Below are 18,011 nucleotides of genomic sequence, written 5' to 3' on the forward strand. Positions count from 1 at the left end.
TCTCAAAATAAACATTTAAAAAAAGAACATAGGTTTTAGAGACAGGTACAGTTATGTGATCTGGGTCAACAATAAGGATAATTAACATTCTTACTGAGTATTTATTATGTCCCAGGCACTGCACTAAATACTTTACCAAGGGGCACCCAGCTTGCTCAGTCAGTTAAGCAACCAACTCTTGATTTTGGCCGAGGTCATTATCTCACGGTTCATGGGTTCGAGCCCTGCATCAGGCTCTGTGCTATGAGCACAGAGCCTGCTTGGGATTCTCTCTCTCAAAATAAATAAACTTAAAAAAAAAAAAAAACTTTACCAAGATTACTTCATTTAATCCTTAAAACAATTGGGGCGCCTGGGTGGCTCAGTCGGTTAAGCGTCCGACTTTGGCTCAGGTCATGATCTCGCGGTCCGTGAGTTCGAGCCCCACGTCAGGCTCTGTGCTGACAGCTCAGAGCCTGGAGCCTGTTTCAGATTCTGTGTCTCCCTCTTTCTCTGACCCTCCCCTGTTCGTGCTCCCTCCCTCTCTGTCTCAAAAATAAATAAACGTCAAAAAAAAAAAAAATTAAAAAAAAAAAAATTTTTGTGAGGTAGAAAACTATTAGTTTCATTTTACATATGAAGAAACTGAAGCTTAGGGAGGTTAAAATAACTTGCCCATAGTCACGGCTGATAGCTGGTGAGCTGGGGTCCTAACTCAGCTCATGACTAGTCTGCTTCCTAAAGCACCTGACCACTCAAACTTGTATTCTGATCTTTAAAATCGGGCCGGTGTCTATCTTAGAGAGTTAAGGATTTAGATCATGTTTATAAAGGGTCTGGCACACGACTTAACTAAATGATACCTGTTAACCATTTTTCCAGAAGCCCAGATGTCATCTTTATTCAATGGTTTTCGAGTGAAAAAATCTTGGATAGTCACCTGCAGCTCTCATGTGCTGTGTACTGCAGAGATGAGAGGCTCCTGGTCTCTCGGGGGATTAGAATTGGGTGGGGGAAGAGGAGAAAGAGTGGGCCAACAACGAGGGGGTGGCAAACATAACAAAAGGCTCTTGGTGCGGTGTGGTCAGGATTGAGTCCCCTTTACCGAGAGGCAGGAAACACTGTGCCACCGCCGCCCAGTGTTCTCTGATTACTTTCTGCACCAACCAGTGAGACCACTGGTGCTGGGGACTCAGGATTGAGTAGAACCCAGTTGGCTCCTCTGGGTACCAAAACTCTGAGGCTGAGGGAGTGCAAGGTGCCAGGAGCCTAGAACCGGAGGGAAGCTGGTACAATGTCCATCCCTTTACAGATCAGGCCCCCAGAGTCCTTTGCCGTCCGTAGTCTGATTTCAGTGAGATCCTGTCCACGGTCTTGTAATGGTTGGCTGGTATCTCAGATTCCCTGAGAAGCAGCAGTTAAGAAGCAGGGCTCCTCCGGCATCTACAGGGTATTCTGAAATTGTCCAAGTACTTCTTCATAATCATGTTCGTCATCATCTGCAGAAGAGTTCAAGTCAGTGACGATCTTTGGCCTTAAGCGGGTTCCTTCCCCTTTTTAGGGCACTGGACAGGGAAGGAGTTGGTGTGGATGCTCTGAGGTCCTTGCTAGACCAGGAACTACAATTTATTCTTTCTGAATACTGTGTAAATACTCCCCCTGCATGCCTTGGGGAGGGTAGTATGTTTGAGGATGAACTCATTTTCCTTGCCAGGACTTGAGCCCCTGAGAGGGGGACAGTAGAGACACCCCCCCCCCCCCAGCCTCAGCCCACCCCTTAAAAGCCTGTCTGTCCGGCTGGGACTGCGGAAAGGCCTGCTCATGCGCAGGGAAGGCCAACACCAGCAGAGGTGAGAGCAGCAGCAGAGGAGCAGAGTAGGGAGGGGAGAAGCAAGGACACGGCTGAGCAGGAGCTGGCAGGGACTCACCTGGAGCCTTCGTGTTGGACTTAGTGGCCCTGAGGCCCTTCTTGTGGGCAGAAACCTTGCTGTATGTATCTGAGCTGTTCTTGGCACTCTGTGGCAGTGTCTTCATCCTGGGTTTGAGGAGCAGGGGGCATTGCTGCAGTTCTAAGACTTGAGAAGACTAAGTGGGAGAAAAAGCAGAAGTCAGCAGGGTCCATGACATGTAATTCCCTTCAAATGTCACTTCCTGTGCTCCCTTCGACTTCCTTTTCAGGGTAGGGCTTCTCGGGACCCCAAGCGTCTTTGCTGCTAGCATATCTGAACTGTTCTTAGGCAGAGGAGACAGGCCAGGATGAGAGATGAAGGGTTGGGGGCTAGAGATAGGGTGCGCTGAGTGTCCCCACAGAGAGGATTCACATCTGCTGCTGAAGGGTGGGGGGTGGGGGGGGGGGACAAGCACAAAATCTCAGGACAGATGCCAGAGCTGAGAGCGGTCCCAGAAGAGGGCTTTTGTGGGACTCCTACCTTATGCCATATGCATACCTGCTCATTTATCCTCAGGTGACCCTCTGAATAGCTGTTTGAATTCCCCATGAACATATGAGGGAAACAGGCTCAGGGAGAGTGTACCATGTCAGACCTCAGGATCGCAAGCTGAGCCAAGGTTCAGACCCAGAACCATGTCCGTGGCTTCTAAAGCTGGCGCTCCTCCCACCACACTGTGCTTTGGCGAGCAAACAGTATAGGGCCCCTCATTAGCAGTGGGGTATACTGATGCTCAGAAAAGAAAAGTTGCAGGATCAAAGGCAGGGAGCAGGGACCGGGCCCAAAGTCGCTTCCAACAGGGGCGAAGGCTGGGACTGAGGTTTCAGTTCTTTGTACTGCGGGGTTTCCAGCACTGTCAGCAAGGCCTGTGTTTCAGACGCCCCAGCCCATTCTTTGTTCCATCAGAAAACCACCGCCCTCCTCCCTCCCCTACAGATGCAAGCCTCTTGTGGGGCCGAAACTGCTCAGAATTCATCTTTCTAACTTCCTCTGCTACTCCACCACTTACCCTCACGGTACGAAATAGGAGTCTCCCCAGGTCCCAAGACAGTAACCTTATTACACTCTATAAAGTGCTTTTGATATAGATCATCTGTTATCAGCACAGCACCGTAGTTAGGTGCTCGGGCTGGGTGGCCAGACCCAGTGTCAAACCCCATCCTGCCATTTGCTAGGTTGTGATCTCAGGTCAACTACTTTACCTCTCTCTCTCTCGTCTTCTCAACTGTAGAAAGAGGGGTCAGTGCCCATCTCAGAGGGATGTCATGAGAGCTATTTGGGGTCACGCGCAATATGGCGTCTGCCACCGAGTAGACACCCGGCAGGTAGCCGCTGTGAAGCCAGCATTGTGAGTGATAGTATCTCAGGTTCCCTGGTGAGAAAATGGATACTCAGAGAAGGAGTGCAAGCCACAGAGTGAGTAAACGGAACCGTAAACTTGGTCTTTCTGCTTCCGTGCCTGGTTCTTCCCCATTGTTGTGATTCCGTTTGGATCAGTTCGACACTTACTGGCAGTGCCTGCCTGCCTGGCGGAGGGTGAGGTCCCAGCCCTCACAGACCTCTCCCAACCAAGTGGAAACTAGGTGTGGTCCCGCCCACCCACGCTGTGTACAGCCCGCAGTACGAATACAGAAGAGGGAAGGCTGTCACTGCCAGAGGAAGTCTGAGCTGAGCCTTGCCCACTGAAAGGAGGAAGGACATTTCCCAGCCAAAGGACTGGAATAGTAAAGTGCTGAGGCAGGAATCCTGGCCTACTGAAGAAGCCTCAGGAATTTCTCTGTGCCTGAGCGTGGACCGGAGAAGGTGGTAGAAGATGGACCTGGGAAGGTGAGGTTGAAATCAGCTTATAAAGGACCGTGGATGCCATGTTAAGGGGTTGGCATTACCCTCTGGAAATAGGGAACCACTGAAGGTTTCAGAAGAGAGGGGGCAGAGGCCCGTCGGTGACCGGGGAAGGGCGTGGGGGGCCATTCTGACAGCTGTGGGGAGGGGTGGGAAAGGTTGCTGACGCCGCTTAGGTGGTGGATGACGACGCCTGAACAGGGGACGGCAGGGGAAGCGCAGTGAACCTGGGGGCAGGACGCTCCTGCTCCAGTTTAGGCCTCCCCCTTTTTAACTGGGACTTTGGGCAAGTCTCCGGGTCTCTGAGTCCTCAATTTCTTAACCTGCCGAATACGGATAATCCCACCAGCATCGGATTGTCAGGATCGAATAATAGCCACAAAACGTGTAAGCGTATATATAAACTGCAAGTTCTGTACAGTTGAAAGAAACGTGATGCTGGACAAACATGGCAAGACCTGCAATGATCCCGACAGGTGCCCCCCTCCTTGGTATACTGGCATATTGGTACCTGGCTGCCTTTTCCCTTGCTGGTTTGTTTCTTCTGCCCGCGGAGGCCCTCACTTTTGGGGGGTCTTGGTGGTGGGAGTTGGCTCTCGAAGGCTGGTAACCTCCGAAGGCTGTAGTAGAAGGCATCTGCCAGCTCCTGCACTGTGGCTATAGGAAGAGGCCTGGCTGGCCGGCCCGGCCGGCCCTTAGCCTCCACAACAGTCAGGTCCAGCCACCGGGGAGGGATCTCAAAGCACATCGCAGGGTTGGAGTCAAGGCTGACCACCAAGAAGGGTTCCGTGATTTTCTCCTCCAGCCGCAGGCCCGGGAAGGAGGGCAGAGTGTCAGCAGGGTGGCTGCTGTCCTTGACTACCACCTTGACTTCACAGGGCAGTGAAAACTGGGTAGTCAGATCTTCCAGGCTGTAGCGCCGGCCATCATTCATCTCCTCCACGAAGCTACTGGAGCAGTAGAGGGGCAGCAGAATCTGGTCTTCATCTATCTGTTCATAGTCTTCCTCCTCCTCTCCAGCCTGGTCGCTCAGCCGTTGACACACCAAGACATCTATGTCTCTGCCTTCAGCGCCGTGGGCCTGGCCACACCTCAACACCTCCAGCCTGTCACCCACAGCCAGGGAAGTGAACCCAGGGCTCTCTACCCCATCGCCCTCGTAGTCCTTTGTGGCCACTACCCGGAGCGGCTGGCCTGGCCGGAGAGCGCCCAGGAGGTCATAGGCCGTGGAGAACTCTCTTGGCCGCCGCCGCAGCTTGCCCTGGTAAGCCCCAGAGACCATGAAGTGTCTGGGCGCCTTCCGGCCCTTAGTCGAGACCAGGACCCGCCAGGGCGGTGAGGCCAGGCCATGGATGCAGAGCCTCTGGCCTTTCTGTAGGGACGCTACCCACGGGCTGAGGAAGATAGGGGGCCCCTCTGGAACTTCCAGGATCTCTGTCGTCAGAGGGAAGGGCCCCCCCCGGGCCAGGGCCTCACTCAGCAGCAGCGGTTGGATGAAGTGGATGTGTTGAGAGGAGGCCGTGACGTCTTCCACGTCGACCTCCAGGGTGGAGGGGATCTTGACAATGGTTCTGCGCACTGTGGAAAGGGCAATTTCAGCTCAGGGGTGCTTCACACACCAGCCCAGTGGTGCCCCTCCACCCCCAGCAAAATGTCTGGGCTGGCTGACCTCTTTCCTGTTCTTTTCTGCCAGCATTTCCCCGTGGTATTCGACTCCTTGCTCACTCTTTTCTTTCAATCTCTTTTCAAAAGCTATCATAGAAATTTTTACACATTTGTAAAAGTAGAATAGCATAGTGAACCCCCATCGCCCGGCATCAATATTTAATTCACAGCCCATCTTCTTTCATTCACACCCTATCTATTCCCCTCCGCTAGATTATTTTGAATCAGAATAATCGCATCGTGCCATCTATGACCTTTCAGTGTGTATCTCCAACAGAAGAGGTGAAGCTAAAAACCACCATGCCACTACCACATCCAGATGATAATTATTTGATAATTCATCAGTAGCATCGAATATCCAATGAGTTCAGCCACTTTTTAAATTTTAATTGCATTTTTTAAAGTTTAAATGCCAGTTAACGACCTTGGCAACTTGTTTACTCCCTGGGCATTGATTAGCACCAGGTTTATAAACTCAAGGGGTGCCCTCTAAGAGTCGGGAAACTGGCTCATCCCCTGTGTCTGAGCCGCATCGCGCGGAAGACGGAGGAGGGAATATTCTCGTCTTCCAGACGGTGACACTGAAGCTTAGGCGGTGACTTGCCTCAGGTCACGGTGTCGGGAGTTTTTTTTGCTCTGTGCCAGTCGAGCTAATTTACTGTCATTTCCCACAATATTCCAGGGCTCCCTGGGAAAGAGAGAACTTCCTGGAGAGGAAATGTGCAAGAGTCCGGAGCATCTTATACGAGGAAGCAAGAAAAACCAATTTGAGACGATGCAGGTGTGTGTCAAAAGGATCCAGGAGCCAAACTACAAAGGCTCTCGCGGGCCAAAGCCGAGATAATGTGAGCATCCGTGAATAATTCCAAGGGGTTGGAACCCTGAACATTTTCATCCATGAGTTCATAATGATGACTTAAAAACAAAACAAAACAAAACACCTGAATAATCATCCTTGAAGAATGCTAGGGAGCCAGCTCATTTTACAAACTAGTAAACAAAGTATAGGCCATTTCTTAGGTTGTTCTCCAGGCAGGCTGGAGGCGGCGTGGAGAGCAGGGCTGGTGAAACACGCAGAACGTGGCCAGGTGGGCCAGGGCAGAGGTAGAATGGTGCCCTGGGACCTCGACGTACATAAACACAAGGCCTCTATTGCACAAACTAACTGAAGAGTTGGGTGGGAGCTCTTTCTAGCAGTTTCCTAATAGATGAAGGATTAAGATCAGTATTGCAGTTCCTCAGGAAGTCATGGACCTAGGCAGGCATCGGCGGCAGCCACTCGCATCACAAATGCTGGCCCCTCTGTTGTATTTGACCTACACCACACGGCAAGGTCGGTGGTGCAACTTTGGTTGGTGACACAGAGCCAGGTGGGGACTCCTTGCCCCACAGCAATGAGAACCTGCCTCTTGTGTCTGGTCAAGCCTCTAAGTGCCTGTTTACGGCTGTGCAGAAAAGAGCCAACAGCTGGCCTGAGGCTTCTATCCCTAGAAAAGCCTGCCTGCAAGGTTGGTCGTTGGCTGGCATCTGGGAACATGGTTTATTTAGCAAGTGTTCGCACCATCCTCTAACTGGTGAGGGTGGTTTCCTGTCCTCAGACTGTACAACCTGTTATGCTGAGCATCTGTTTTCTATCTGGAAGTCTAGAATTTTGGTACGCGCTGAGCAGGGGGTACCTATGTGACCAGCCCCCGATAAAAACCTCGGGCCTCGAGTCTGATGACCTTCCCTGGTAGACAGTGCCGTACATGTGTCGTCACAATTCAGTGCTGAAGGGATTCAGCGTGTCCTGTGTGACTCCATCGGGACAGGACTCTGTGTCCTTTCACTATAGTAGATCATGGCTGCGAGTACAACTATATGTCAAGTGCCATGAGGCCTCCCGGCAGGCCATCGAACCTGGGGGCGGCCAAGGGCTCAACACGACAGGAAATACAGGAGACAGAGAAGCATCCTGGCACCATCACGAGGATCCTGGCAACAAAATCTAAAATGTGAGCGACGCTACAGGACAAAGGGCTTACTCCTGTCAACAGATAAATTATAAGAAAAATAAGAAAGGTGACCCTATAGATTAATAGAGATTTAAAAGAGCTAACAATCAACAGCAAGGTTGGGAATCTTCTCCGGATCCCGTTGTGAAGAAATTGTAAAAATATATATATACATATATGAGACAGTAGAGGAAATTCAAACACCAAGTAGTGGTATTAGGAGTTACTGTGAACTTTTTTAGTGTGATGATGGTATTATTTGTTTAAAAAAATTATTTTTAAAAGAGACACACAGGGGGTGCCTGGGTGGCTCAGTCGGTTGAGCGTCCGACTTCGGCTCTGGTCATGATCTCGCGGTCCGGTCTGTGAGTTGAGCCCCACCTCGGGCTCTGTGCTGACAGCTCAGAGCCTGGAGCCTGCTTCAGGTTCTGTCTCCCTCTCTGTGCCCCTCCACCACTCATGCTCTCTCTCTCTCTCTCTCTCTCTCAAAAAAATAAACTTAAGGGGCGCCTGGGTGGCTCAGTCGGTTGGGCGTCTGACTTCGGCTCAGGTCATGATCTCGCACTCCATGAGTTCAAGCCCCGCATCGGGCTCTGTGCTGACAGCTCGGAGCCTGGAGCCTGCTTCAGATTCTGTGTCTCCCTCTCTTTCTCTGCCTCTCCCCTGCTCATGCTCTGTCTCTCTCTGTCTCAAAAATAAATAAAAACAATAAAAAAAATTTTTTTAATAAAATAAAAAAACATAAAAATATATAAAAATAAAAAAAATAAAAGAGACACAGTGGAGTATTTATAAAAAAAATGACAGGAGGGGCGCCTGGGTAGTTCAGTTGGTTAAGCGGCTCAGGTCATGATTTCCAGGGTCGTGAGATCAAGCCCCATGTTGGCTTTGCGCTGACAACACGCAGAGCCTACTAAGGATTCTCTGTCCCTTCCCTGCTTGTGCTCTGTCTCTCTCTCTCTCTCGCAAAATAAGTAAATAAACATGAAAAAAAAATTAAGATTTAAAAAAAAGAAATAGAATTCATGGGGTTTGTTTTGAAATAATCAGGTGTGTGGTGGAGAGAGATGAAATGGGAGAAATGGGTCATAAGTTGATAGTTGTGACGTCAGGTGATGGGGTCAAGGAGGTGTGTTACATTACCCCCCTCCTCGTATATGTATGTTGTACATTCTCCCCTAATAAAGTAGTTTTCAAAGATTTTTTAAAAATCAAAATAAAGAATCCCCACTTGGCTCTGTAGTGCACCAGCAACCCTGACCAACTGCTCCCTAGGTAACCTCAGACTCTGTCCTCCAGGGAAGAGGCCCCAGGGCACCCCTTCCCCCTCTGCTCCAGCTCGGCCTCCCCTCTGGCAGACCTGGCCAGGTTCTGCCTCTGCTTCACCAGCCCCGCGCTGCACCTGCCTCCAGCCTGTCCTGCAAAATAAGCCTATGAAACAGCTGGGGATTCACCCAGTGCCCTTATCTCCCGGACAGAAGGGCCTTCAGGAACAATCCTATTCTCCCCAGTGGCGGGAAAATCTGCGTCTCCTGAACAAATGGTCCAGGTTTCACTCTGTAACACTGTTGCTTTGTCCTAGTTGCTGGCAAGCTCACAGTCCAACTTTTGCCGAATTTTATAAAAGTAAGAAGAGTGGGACCTCACTCTTAATTTCCTTCATCTTCCTGTCTCCTTTTACACCTAACTTCCCACTGTTGGGGAATCTTCATTCTTTTATATTGTATGTTCTGGGCAAGCCACCTGGGGAAATCCCTAGCCAACCACAGGGATCAGGGAGGTGGGGCACGTCCCATCTCAGCAGCTTCCCAGGGCCCCGCCTCTCGCCCCACCAGGCCTCCCCCCAGCTGCCCGGGCAACTCACTGTGCATGATGGCTTGGACCTCATACTGGGGCCTCAGGATCAGGGAGTGCCAGGGGAGGGTGGGGCAGGTGAAGAGGAGGTCCTTCAGGGCTGAGTCCTGCAGAGCCTGGAGCAGGGGCCGAGGGGCACCGGGCTCCCATTCCCAGAAGGGCCCCTTCTGGGACAGGGGCAGGTGCAGAACGAACTGCTGGGCTTCAGTGTCTAGCACACAGCGGGCGTAGTTGGCCCCGTGGTGTATTTCCACAGCCTCAAGCAGGAGAGGCTGGTCCTCAGGCACCACCCTGGCCTCTGTGGTGATTCTGTGGGTCGACATGAAGCAAATGGGCAGCTTCTTGGAGTGCTGGGTTGCAGCAGACAGCAGCTCGTTCAGGGTTCCGTAGCTCTGGGGGCCGGTGAGGGGTCTGAAGTGGCCTGTGGGGCACAGCAGAGGGTGTCAAGGTGGGACAGGCCTTTGATGGGTGCAGGGCCACACACACCAGGCCCCGGTCTTCCCCAGAGAACCCAGTCAGAGTCCCCTGAACGCAAGCACCGAGCATCTGGACATCCAGGCTGCAGGGCGAGGGACAAGAGGCAGCAACTGGCCATGTATGAAGGGACAGTGAAGGGTAGAGATGGGGACAGTTCCTTCTTACACAGACAGGCAAGAACTCGGAGGGATTGGCACCAGAGACAGAACAGGAATGTGTTTCTCAAAAGACAAGGACGACAGCCACAATTGTCCACCTCCTGAATCGTACCTGCCTCTAACTTTGCCAACTTTGTTTCCATATTCCTGACCACTGCTCCAGTCCCCTACGTCCACCACCTGTCACCCCATGCTGCAGCAGTGACACTGTCCCTCTCTCCCAAAGTAGAAACCCAGGAGCTACTGGCCAAACGACCTCTGACCACCCTTCTTCACCTCACATCTTGTCTGCCAATTCTAGTGACCCGACTGTCCTTCCCCATCTACTCCTTCCCCGGACCCCATCCACTCTCCTGCCACCGGACCGGCCTAAAACACCCCACATCCAGACATAACATCATCTCCAGAGTTTTCCTGCCTAAAACACCCAACACAAATTGAATCAGTGCAACATCACACAAACCCGGACTGCAGGACATTCTGCATAGGTACTGATCCAGACTCTTCAAAACTGTTGATGTCGAGATAGACGCTGAAGAATTGTTCCAGCCTGAGGGCACCTGGGTGGCTCAGTCGGTTGTGTCTGACTTTGGTTCAGGCCACGATCTCCAGTTCGTGAGTTCAAGCCCTGCGTCAGGCTGTCTGCTGTCAGCACAGAGCCTGTTTCGGAACCTCAGTCCCCCTCTCTCTCTTTGCCCCTCCCCTGCTCACTCACTCTCGCACTCTCAAAAATAAATATTCAAGAAGAAGAAGAAGAAGAAGAAGAAGAGAAGAAAAATTGTTCCAGCCTGAAGGAGATTAAGAAATCAGTATGTGGGACTCCTGGGTGGCTCAGTCTATTAAGCGTCAGACTTCAGCTCACAGCTCATGAGTTCGAGCCCTGTGTTGGGCTCTGTGCTGACCGCTCAGAGCCTGGAGCCTGCTTCCGATTCTGTGTCTCCCTCTCTCTCTGCCCCTCCCCTGCTCACAGTCTGTGTCTCTTTCTCTCTCTCAAAAATAAACACTTAAAAAAATTGTTTTTAAATAAATCAGTATGTGATCTGTGTTTGGCTTCTGGATCAAGGGGAAACACTATAAAGGACATTAGGGGCTTTTGGTGAAATTTGAATAGAGTAGGTTAGACAGTAGTATTCTATCAATATTAAATTTATTGAATTTGATCATTGAACTATAGCTTTGTGAACAAATGTCCTTGTACTTAGGAGTAATATTAGTAAATATTAGGAGTAATATATATTTTTTTATTTTTTTAATATGAAATTTATTGTCAAATTGATTTCCATACAACACCCAGTGCTCATCCCAACAGGCGCCCTCCTCCATGCCCATCACCCACTTTCCCCTCTCTCCCACCCAGTAATATTTAGATGTAAAGGGTTATCATGTCTGTATTTCACTCTCATGGTTCAGGAAAATATATATATACACATACATATATAGTAATATGTGTTAAGGTACAGCTCTGGGCCACGCCCTGTGCTGAGTACTTCCTGCATGGCAACTCTGAATCCTCACGTCAAGTCTGATTACCCTGTTAGAGAGGAGTAAGCTGAGGCACAGAGAGGTCCCAAGAACTGGCCAAGACCACAGCTATTTGCCAGCAGAGATGGGATTCCCATCCAGGCTGTTAGTTTCAGCATCCGGTCCGGCCGTGGTCCACTGTGCCACACGCCTCCTGCAGCAACCAGGCTACGTAGTAACCAGATACACACTTGCTACTCCCTATAGTTACTCCCTCTGGGGATCCTTCCTCCAACTCGGGAGCCACCTCCTCCAGGAAGCCTGCACAGACCCCTGAGGCGGGCTACTTCTGCCAGGAGCCCTCTGTGAACTGGTGTCTGCTTCTACTCTTCCCCTCCTCTCACTGCCATCCTGGAAGCTCCAGGCTGCAGAAGGCTACACTCGGTCCATCCAGAGCCCCACGCCCCAGCCCCTAGCACAGGGCGTGGCACACAAGTGTCAGTAAATGTCTGGTGAGTGAATGAGCCAACACAGGGACAAGCACATGGACAAAGACCTGGAACAAAGAAAGTCCCAGCCGAGAGGCAGATGTGATCAGAGAGATGGGTGTGGAGAGGATGCAGCCACGCCCGGCTAAGGGCATTGTGGGACCACCTGGAAGACATCCCAGGCCTCGGGGCAGGGTAGTGGAGGATGTGGGAGCACATGTGCCAAACTAGAGAGGCAGGAGTGCAAGCTGGGGTCGGTGAGCCCACGGGTGTGCCCGGAGGGGCCAGTGCCCTGGGGGTGGGAGGGGGGTGGCGGAGAGCTGCCTTACCGCGGAAGGTGGGGGCGATTTCAATGGTCTGGCCGGTTCCTGGGTTCTCGCAGACCACCCTCTGGAGGCAAACCTGGGTGACCTTGATCAGGTCCCCTGTGGAGAGGCAGCACTCATTCCCAGAGATCTCGTAGATGGAGCCTGTGGAGAAACTGACTCAGTGTCCCGGTGCAGTAAGGGCCAAGTGCTGGGTGGGTCGTGCCCTGTTCTCCAACAGGCTCGGCTCTGCCACAGGTCTGTACATGTTCCAGCTGCCCGGGGCGGCCTTCCCTGTCTTTCCCTATCGAAGGGCCCCTGCTTCGGCGGTACTCAGGCAGCACGAACCCTACCTTTGCCTTCTTTTAGTGCTGGATGCACCCCTCCGCGGCACTCTTCTCTGGCCATCTCCACCTCCCCATGCCTCCTAAACTGAGCTCACAGGCAAGGCAGGACTGATCCATCTCAGGGTCGCTGCAGCCGGCACAGGCCCAGCCTCTAAGCACGTGTTGAAGTCTTGAGCAAGGAACTAACGCAGGAAGTCCTAATCCCTACGGTACAGCTACAAAGTCAGACCCCAGAAGTTCAGTGACTGCCTGGAGGTCACACACACACCCGGCTAACAGCCACGCTGGTGCTTTCTTCTTCAGATGAGTTGTTTTTAAAGGAAGCACAGGAGAGGGGTGCCTAGGCGGCTCAGTGGTTAAGCGGCCCCTTTCAACTTAGGTCATGATCTCACGGCCCATGAGTTCAAGCCCCGCATCACACTCTCTGCTGTCAGTGTGCAACCTGCTTGGAATCCTCTGCGCCCCCCACCCCCAACTCTCTCAAATAAATAAACATTTTAAAAAAAGCTTACGGGTGTCTGGGTGGCTCAGTAGGTTAAGCATCTGACTTTGGCTCAGGTCACGATCTCACCATTCGTGACTTTGAATCCCGCCTCAGTGAAAACACAAGCCGCACTTCAGATGAGCCCTGCTTCTCCCCCCGACCCCCCTCCCTGCCCTTCCTGGGCACCTGGGTGGCTCCCTTGGTTGAGCGGCCGACTTTGGCTCAAGTCATGATCTCCCTGTCTGTGAGTTCTTCCGCCCCTGTAGGGCTCTGTGCTGACAGCTAGGAGCCTGGAGCCTGCTTCGGATTCTGTGTCTCCCTCTCTCTCTGTCCCCCCACCCCCACTCACGCTCTGTCTCTCAAAAATAAATAAACATTAAAAAACAGCTTTTTTTTTTTTTTTTTCTCCCGCCACCTGGCCTCCTCCCTGGTTCTTCTGTCACCCGGACTTCCGCCACTTCCCGCGCCCCGGGTCGGGCAGGATGAGGAAACAGGCTTTGCGACACGCCGTGGTCAGGGGACATCGGGAGGAGCGCAAACAGCCGGAGGCGCCGGCAGGGAGCCCCCAGAGGAGGCCAGTCGGCGTCTGAACCCGCATCTGCCAGATTCCCAAGGGGACCAGGGTGTGGCGGCGGATGCTGCCCTCCCCCGGGGTGGCCTCGGAACACTTCACCGGGAGCTGCTGTGCCGCGCAGGGGACCAGAAAGAGGGAACAGATGTGGCCAGGCACCCTTGCACTAGTTTGCTTTCTAAGGAAGGACCACCCCCCCCCCAACCAGTCGCCAAGTTCCCTCTCCCTGCACCTCCGCTGCCCCCACTCTGCCCGCGACTCCCCCCACCACCTCGGAGCAGCTGCCTCTCCCCTCCACCGCCAGTCAACCCCGCCCCTCTCGCTCCTTCGGCTGTCACTAGTGACTGAGCCCCCGCGGTGCACCCATCCCTGGGAACCAGGTGGGCACGTGTGCAAGTTCCGCGAGGAGCAGAGAGCGGGGGAGGCTGCCGGGGGTGTAGAGGGGGGAAGCAGCCATTCAAGCCGAGAACTGAATTGCTGATCAGATCAGGCTGCAAAGCTGAGGGCCAAGGTGGGCTGGAGGGACCGAACGGAGGCGCGTAGACGGGCGTCAAGGGGGAGGAGTGGGAGGGTGCGCGGGAGGCCTGACCCGGTTCGAGCCCTGACTTTCGGCTTCCCCACCGCCAGACCTCCGCCGGTGCGCACCGCGGTTCCACACCCCCCCCTCCCCCCCCGCCTGGCTCGGTTCCACCCACCCGAGTGTGTAAGGCCGGTGACTTCTCATCACCCTGCGGGGCAGTCGGCGCCCCCCCGTTCCACGAAAGCAAAAACCGAGGCCCGGAGAGGTTGGGTACACTTGGACTTGGGCAGTGGCAGCGTGGCTGGGTTTCCCGGGTTTCTGCCGCCCGGGGCGGCGCCCCTGCCCCACACCCAGCGAGAGCCGGGCAGCGGCGGGGGCGGGGGCCGGAGGGGTGCCGGCCCCTCACTCACCCTGGAAGTAGACCCCCGAGCAGACTCGCAGCACACGCGGGAGGGAGGCGGGGTCCAGGGCGCAAACGAAGTCCTGCAGGGACACCGGCTCCATGGTCCTCGCGGCTCGCTGGACGCCTCCTGAGTGGCCGCCGCTCGGCCCTGCAGCCCTGCCCTGCCCCCTGCCTGGCCCCTGTGGGCGGAGCCGCTCGGCCGCGGGGCGTGGGGACCCGGCCGGAGCCCTCCGCGGGCCTCGGCCTCCTCACCCCTGCAGTGGCCTGCGTTCCTGCGTCTCACACTGGGGGCGCGACGTCGAAAATGCAGATCAGGCCTGACACCTGGAGGCTCCGACTAAAGGACAGCTGGTTCCCACGCCCCGCTTCCCCATCCCCCCGCCCCGTTGTCTGTGATGTATCCCACGGTGGAGGGGGGAGGGGGGAAGATGGAGAAGCCCCTGACGCCCCCGCCCCCACCTACCCGCGCCGCCCTCCCAGTTAGAAGGAGGAAATGTGGCCAGCCTGCTGCAGTTCTGGGTTTCTTTCCTTTTTTTTTTTTTTTTTTAAATTTTTCTTACATTTTATTTATTTTTGAGAGAGAAAGAGAGCACAAGTGGAGGAGGGGCAGAGAGAAGGAGACATAGCATCTGAAGCAGGCTCCAGGCTCCGAGCTGGCAGCACAGAGACTGATGTGGGGCTTGACCTCACGAACCCTGAGATCATGACGGGAGCCAGTCAGTTGCTTAACCGACTGAGCCACCCAGGCGCCCCAGTTCTGGGTTTCTCAGGAGAGGCGCAGCCCTGCCCTTTGGGTCTAAGGAGAAAGATACAGTGTCAGTTTCCTTGGACTCCTGTCGGGCACACTCACGGCTTCCCTTCACTGGTGGGGAACTCACCACCTTTCCAAGGCACTCATACCCCCCTAACATTACAGTTAAAAATTCTTTCTTGAGGGGCGCCTGGGTGGCTCAATTGGTTGAGCGTCTGACGTCAGCTCAGGTCATGATCTCACGGTTCATGGGTTCGAGCCCCGCATCAGAGCCTGCAGCCTACTTCGGGTTCTGTGTCTCCCTCTGTTTCTGCCCCTCCCCGACTTGCACTCTGTCTCTGTCTCTCAAAGATAAATAAATGTTAAAAAAAAAAATTCTTCCTTGGGCTAGAGAGAAATCTGCTTAGGAGAGAGCCCACTTGCTTGGTATATATAACTTTAAGCGAATCACCGACTTCTGAGTTTCAGTTTCCTCATCTGTAAAATAGAGGAAAGAATCTTTTCTTAGCTGGTGGTACAGGTTAAATGAGATCATTTAGATACCGCGCAAAATACTTTGTGTGTGTGTGTGTGTGTGTGTGTGTGTGTGCTGAAACTGGAGAGCAAACTAGACTTTATTTCACTTTTTGTTGCTATAAAATAGCAGACTTCTAATAAGAAATAATAAAAGTTTATGGGGTGCCTGGGTGGTTCAGTGGGTTAACCATGTGACTCTTGATTTCAGCTTAGGTCATGAATTCACTTTGTGAGTTCCCCAGGCAACCGGCTCTAGGCTGAGAGCACAGAGCCTGCTTGGGATTCTCTCTTTCTCCTTCTCTCTCTCTCTCTCTCTCTCTCTCTGCCCCTCCCCCACTCGCTTTCGCCCTGTCTCAAATATAAATAAATAAATTTTAAAAAGAGGGAAATTGGGGCCTCCCTCTGGGGGCTCAGTCTGTGCTGACAGCTCAGAGCCCAGGGCCTGCTTCGGATTCAGTGTCTCTCTCTCTCTCTCTCTCTGCCCCTCCCCTGCTCGCACTCTCTCTCTCAAAAACAAATAAAATTTAAAAAATTAAAAGAGAAAGAGAAAGAAAAAAGAAATAATAACAGTTTAAAATAAAAGGTGTAGGGGCGTTTGGCTGGCTCAGTCGGAGGAGCTTGTGACTCTTGGTCTCTGGGTGGTGAGCTGGAGCCCCATGTAGGGTGCGGGATCACTTAAATAAATAAAACTTCCAAAACAAACAAATAGCATACAAGGAATGAACCCTAATTATTCTTTCCCACTATCCAAATATACTTGCTATTAACCCTTTGCTGTGTTTCTACTCTATTGTTTGTGTGCAGGTTTTTAAAAAAATCTTTGTAATTTCCACTAAAGTGGAAAAAAAAATAGATTTCCCATATATCCCTCAGCCAGTTTTAAATTCCCCTAATGTTACCACTTCACATTACCAAGGTGCATCTGTCAAAACTAAGAAACCACCATTGCCACACTAATGTTAACAAAATCGTAGGCTGTGTTTGGATTTTATCTGCCTTTTCTCCAATGTCTTCTTTCTGTTCCAGAATCGCATCCTGTCTGTGACGCTTTCTCAACCTTTCCTTGTTGTTCTTGCAACCTTGTCAGTCTTGAGGAGAACTGGTGGAGTATTTTGTCGAATGTCCCTTAGTTGTTTTTTTTTTTTTTAACGTTTATTTATTTTTGAGACAGAGAGAGACAGAGCATGAACGGGGGAGGGGCAGAGAGAGAGGGAGACACAGAATCCAAAGCAGGCTCCAGGCTCTGAGCCGTCGGCACCGAGCCCGACGCGGGGCTCGAACTCACGGACCGCGAGATCGTGACCTGAGCCGAAGTCAGACGCTTAACCGACTGAGCCACCCAGGCGTCCCTGTCCCTCAGTTTTTTGGTTGTTTGTTTTTTTTTCCTGATGTTTTCCTCATGACTAGACTGGGGTTATGGGTTTGTGGGGAGGATACTACAAAGGTGAAAAACTCTTCTTATCACAGCCTCTGGGGGGTGCGGACACATGACAAGCGCACAGGACTTTTCACTGTGATGTTAACCTCAATGGCTTAGTGAAGGCGGTGTTTCCAGGTTTCTCCACTATAAAGTTGCTATTTTCCCCTCTCCATACTCTGTTCTTTGGAAACATGTCGCTAAGCGAAGCGCAGCCCACCCTCAGGGGAAGCGAAGCCCCGCTTCCCAGAGCAAGGAACATCCAAATAAATGACTTGGGATTCCTCTGTCAGAAAGATATGTCCCTTCACCCCAATTAATTAATTATTCAATTATGTATGTCAGTATGGACCCATGGATATTTATACTTTGACTTCTAATCTAATCTACATTATTTTGTTGCCCAAATTATTCCTGCTTTGGGAGTGCCATCGGGATGGCTCCTGGGTCCCTCTAGCCGTCCCTTGTTCCCGCTTTCTGAGCACTTCTCACTGCCTGGTGCTACAAAATGCCTGGAGGCCCATCTCATCTTTTTTCTGCCTCAGCCCTGCAGGCAGCCATTTTCGCTTTTCCTGAAAGGGTTCCTTTTATTGGAGAAGGGCGTTTAGAACCCGCGATCTGGTCACAGGGGACTTCTCGCCACTGGGTTGTCTATTATTTCTGTTTGTCTTTTTCTTTCTTTGCATAAACGTTTCCAGACACTGCTGCCCAGAAACTGCTGCCCATCCCATGACCGGCTGAAGTCAGGTCCAGCCGTGACCTTCAAGGGGAAGCTCCTGAGGGATACTGCTCCACAGAAACTTTTAAAATCCCCCCTTTCACTTTGCCTT

At 52.3% G+C, this 18,011-nt stretch overlaps 1 protein-coding gene across 1 annotated transcript; it reads right to left on the minus strand.

Moving 5' to 3' along the window:
- Nucleotides 1-852: 852 nt before the first annotated feature.
- Nucleotides 853-14,789, minus strand: THEMIS2 (thymocyte selection associated family member 2). The gene is made up of 6 exons (XM_019432508.2): nucleotides 14,505-14,789; nucleotides 12,197-12,337; nucleotides 9,294-9,704; nucleotides 4,282-5,348; nucleotides 1,908-2,064; nucleotides 853-1,478 (listed from the first exon to the last, which is right to left on the minus strand). The coding sequence occupies exons 1-6, from the start codon at nucleotides 14,596-14,598 to the stop codon at nucleotides 1,423-1,425; spliced, it is 1,926 nt and encodes a 641-aa protein (XP_019288053.2). The 5' UTR covers nucleotides 14,599-14,789; the 3' UTR covers nucleotides 853-1,422.
- Nucleotides 14,790-18,011: the final 3,222 nt, after the last annotated feature.

Source organism: Panthera pardus, unplaced genomic scaffold (assembly GCF_024362965.1).
Source record: "Panthera pardus isolate Hobbes unplaced genomic scaffold, ASM2436296v1 HiC_scaffold_11, whole genome shotgun sequence".
Taxonomy (NCBI): Eukaryota; Metazoa; Chordata; class Mammalia; order Carnivora; family Felidae; genus Panthera; species Panthera pardus.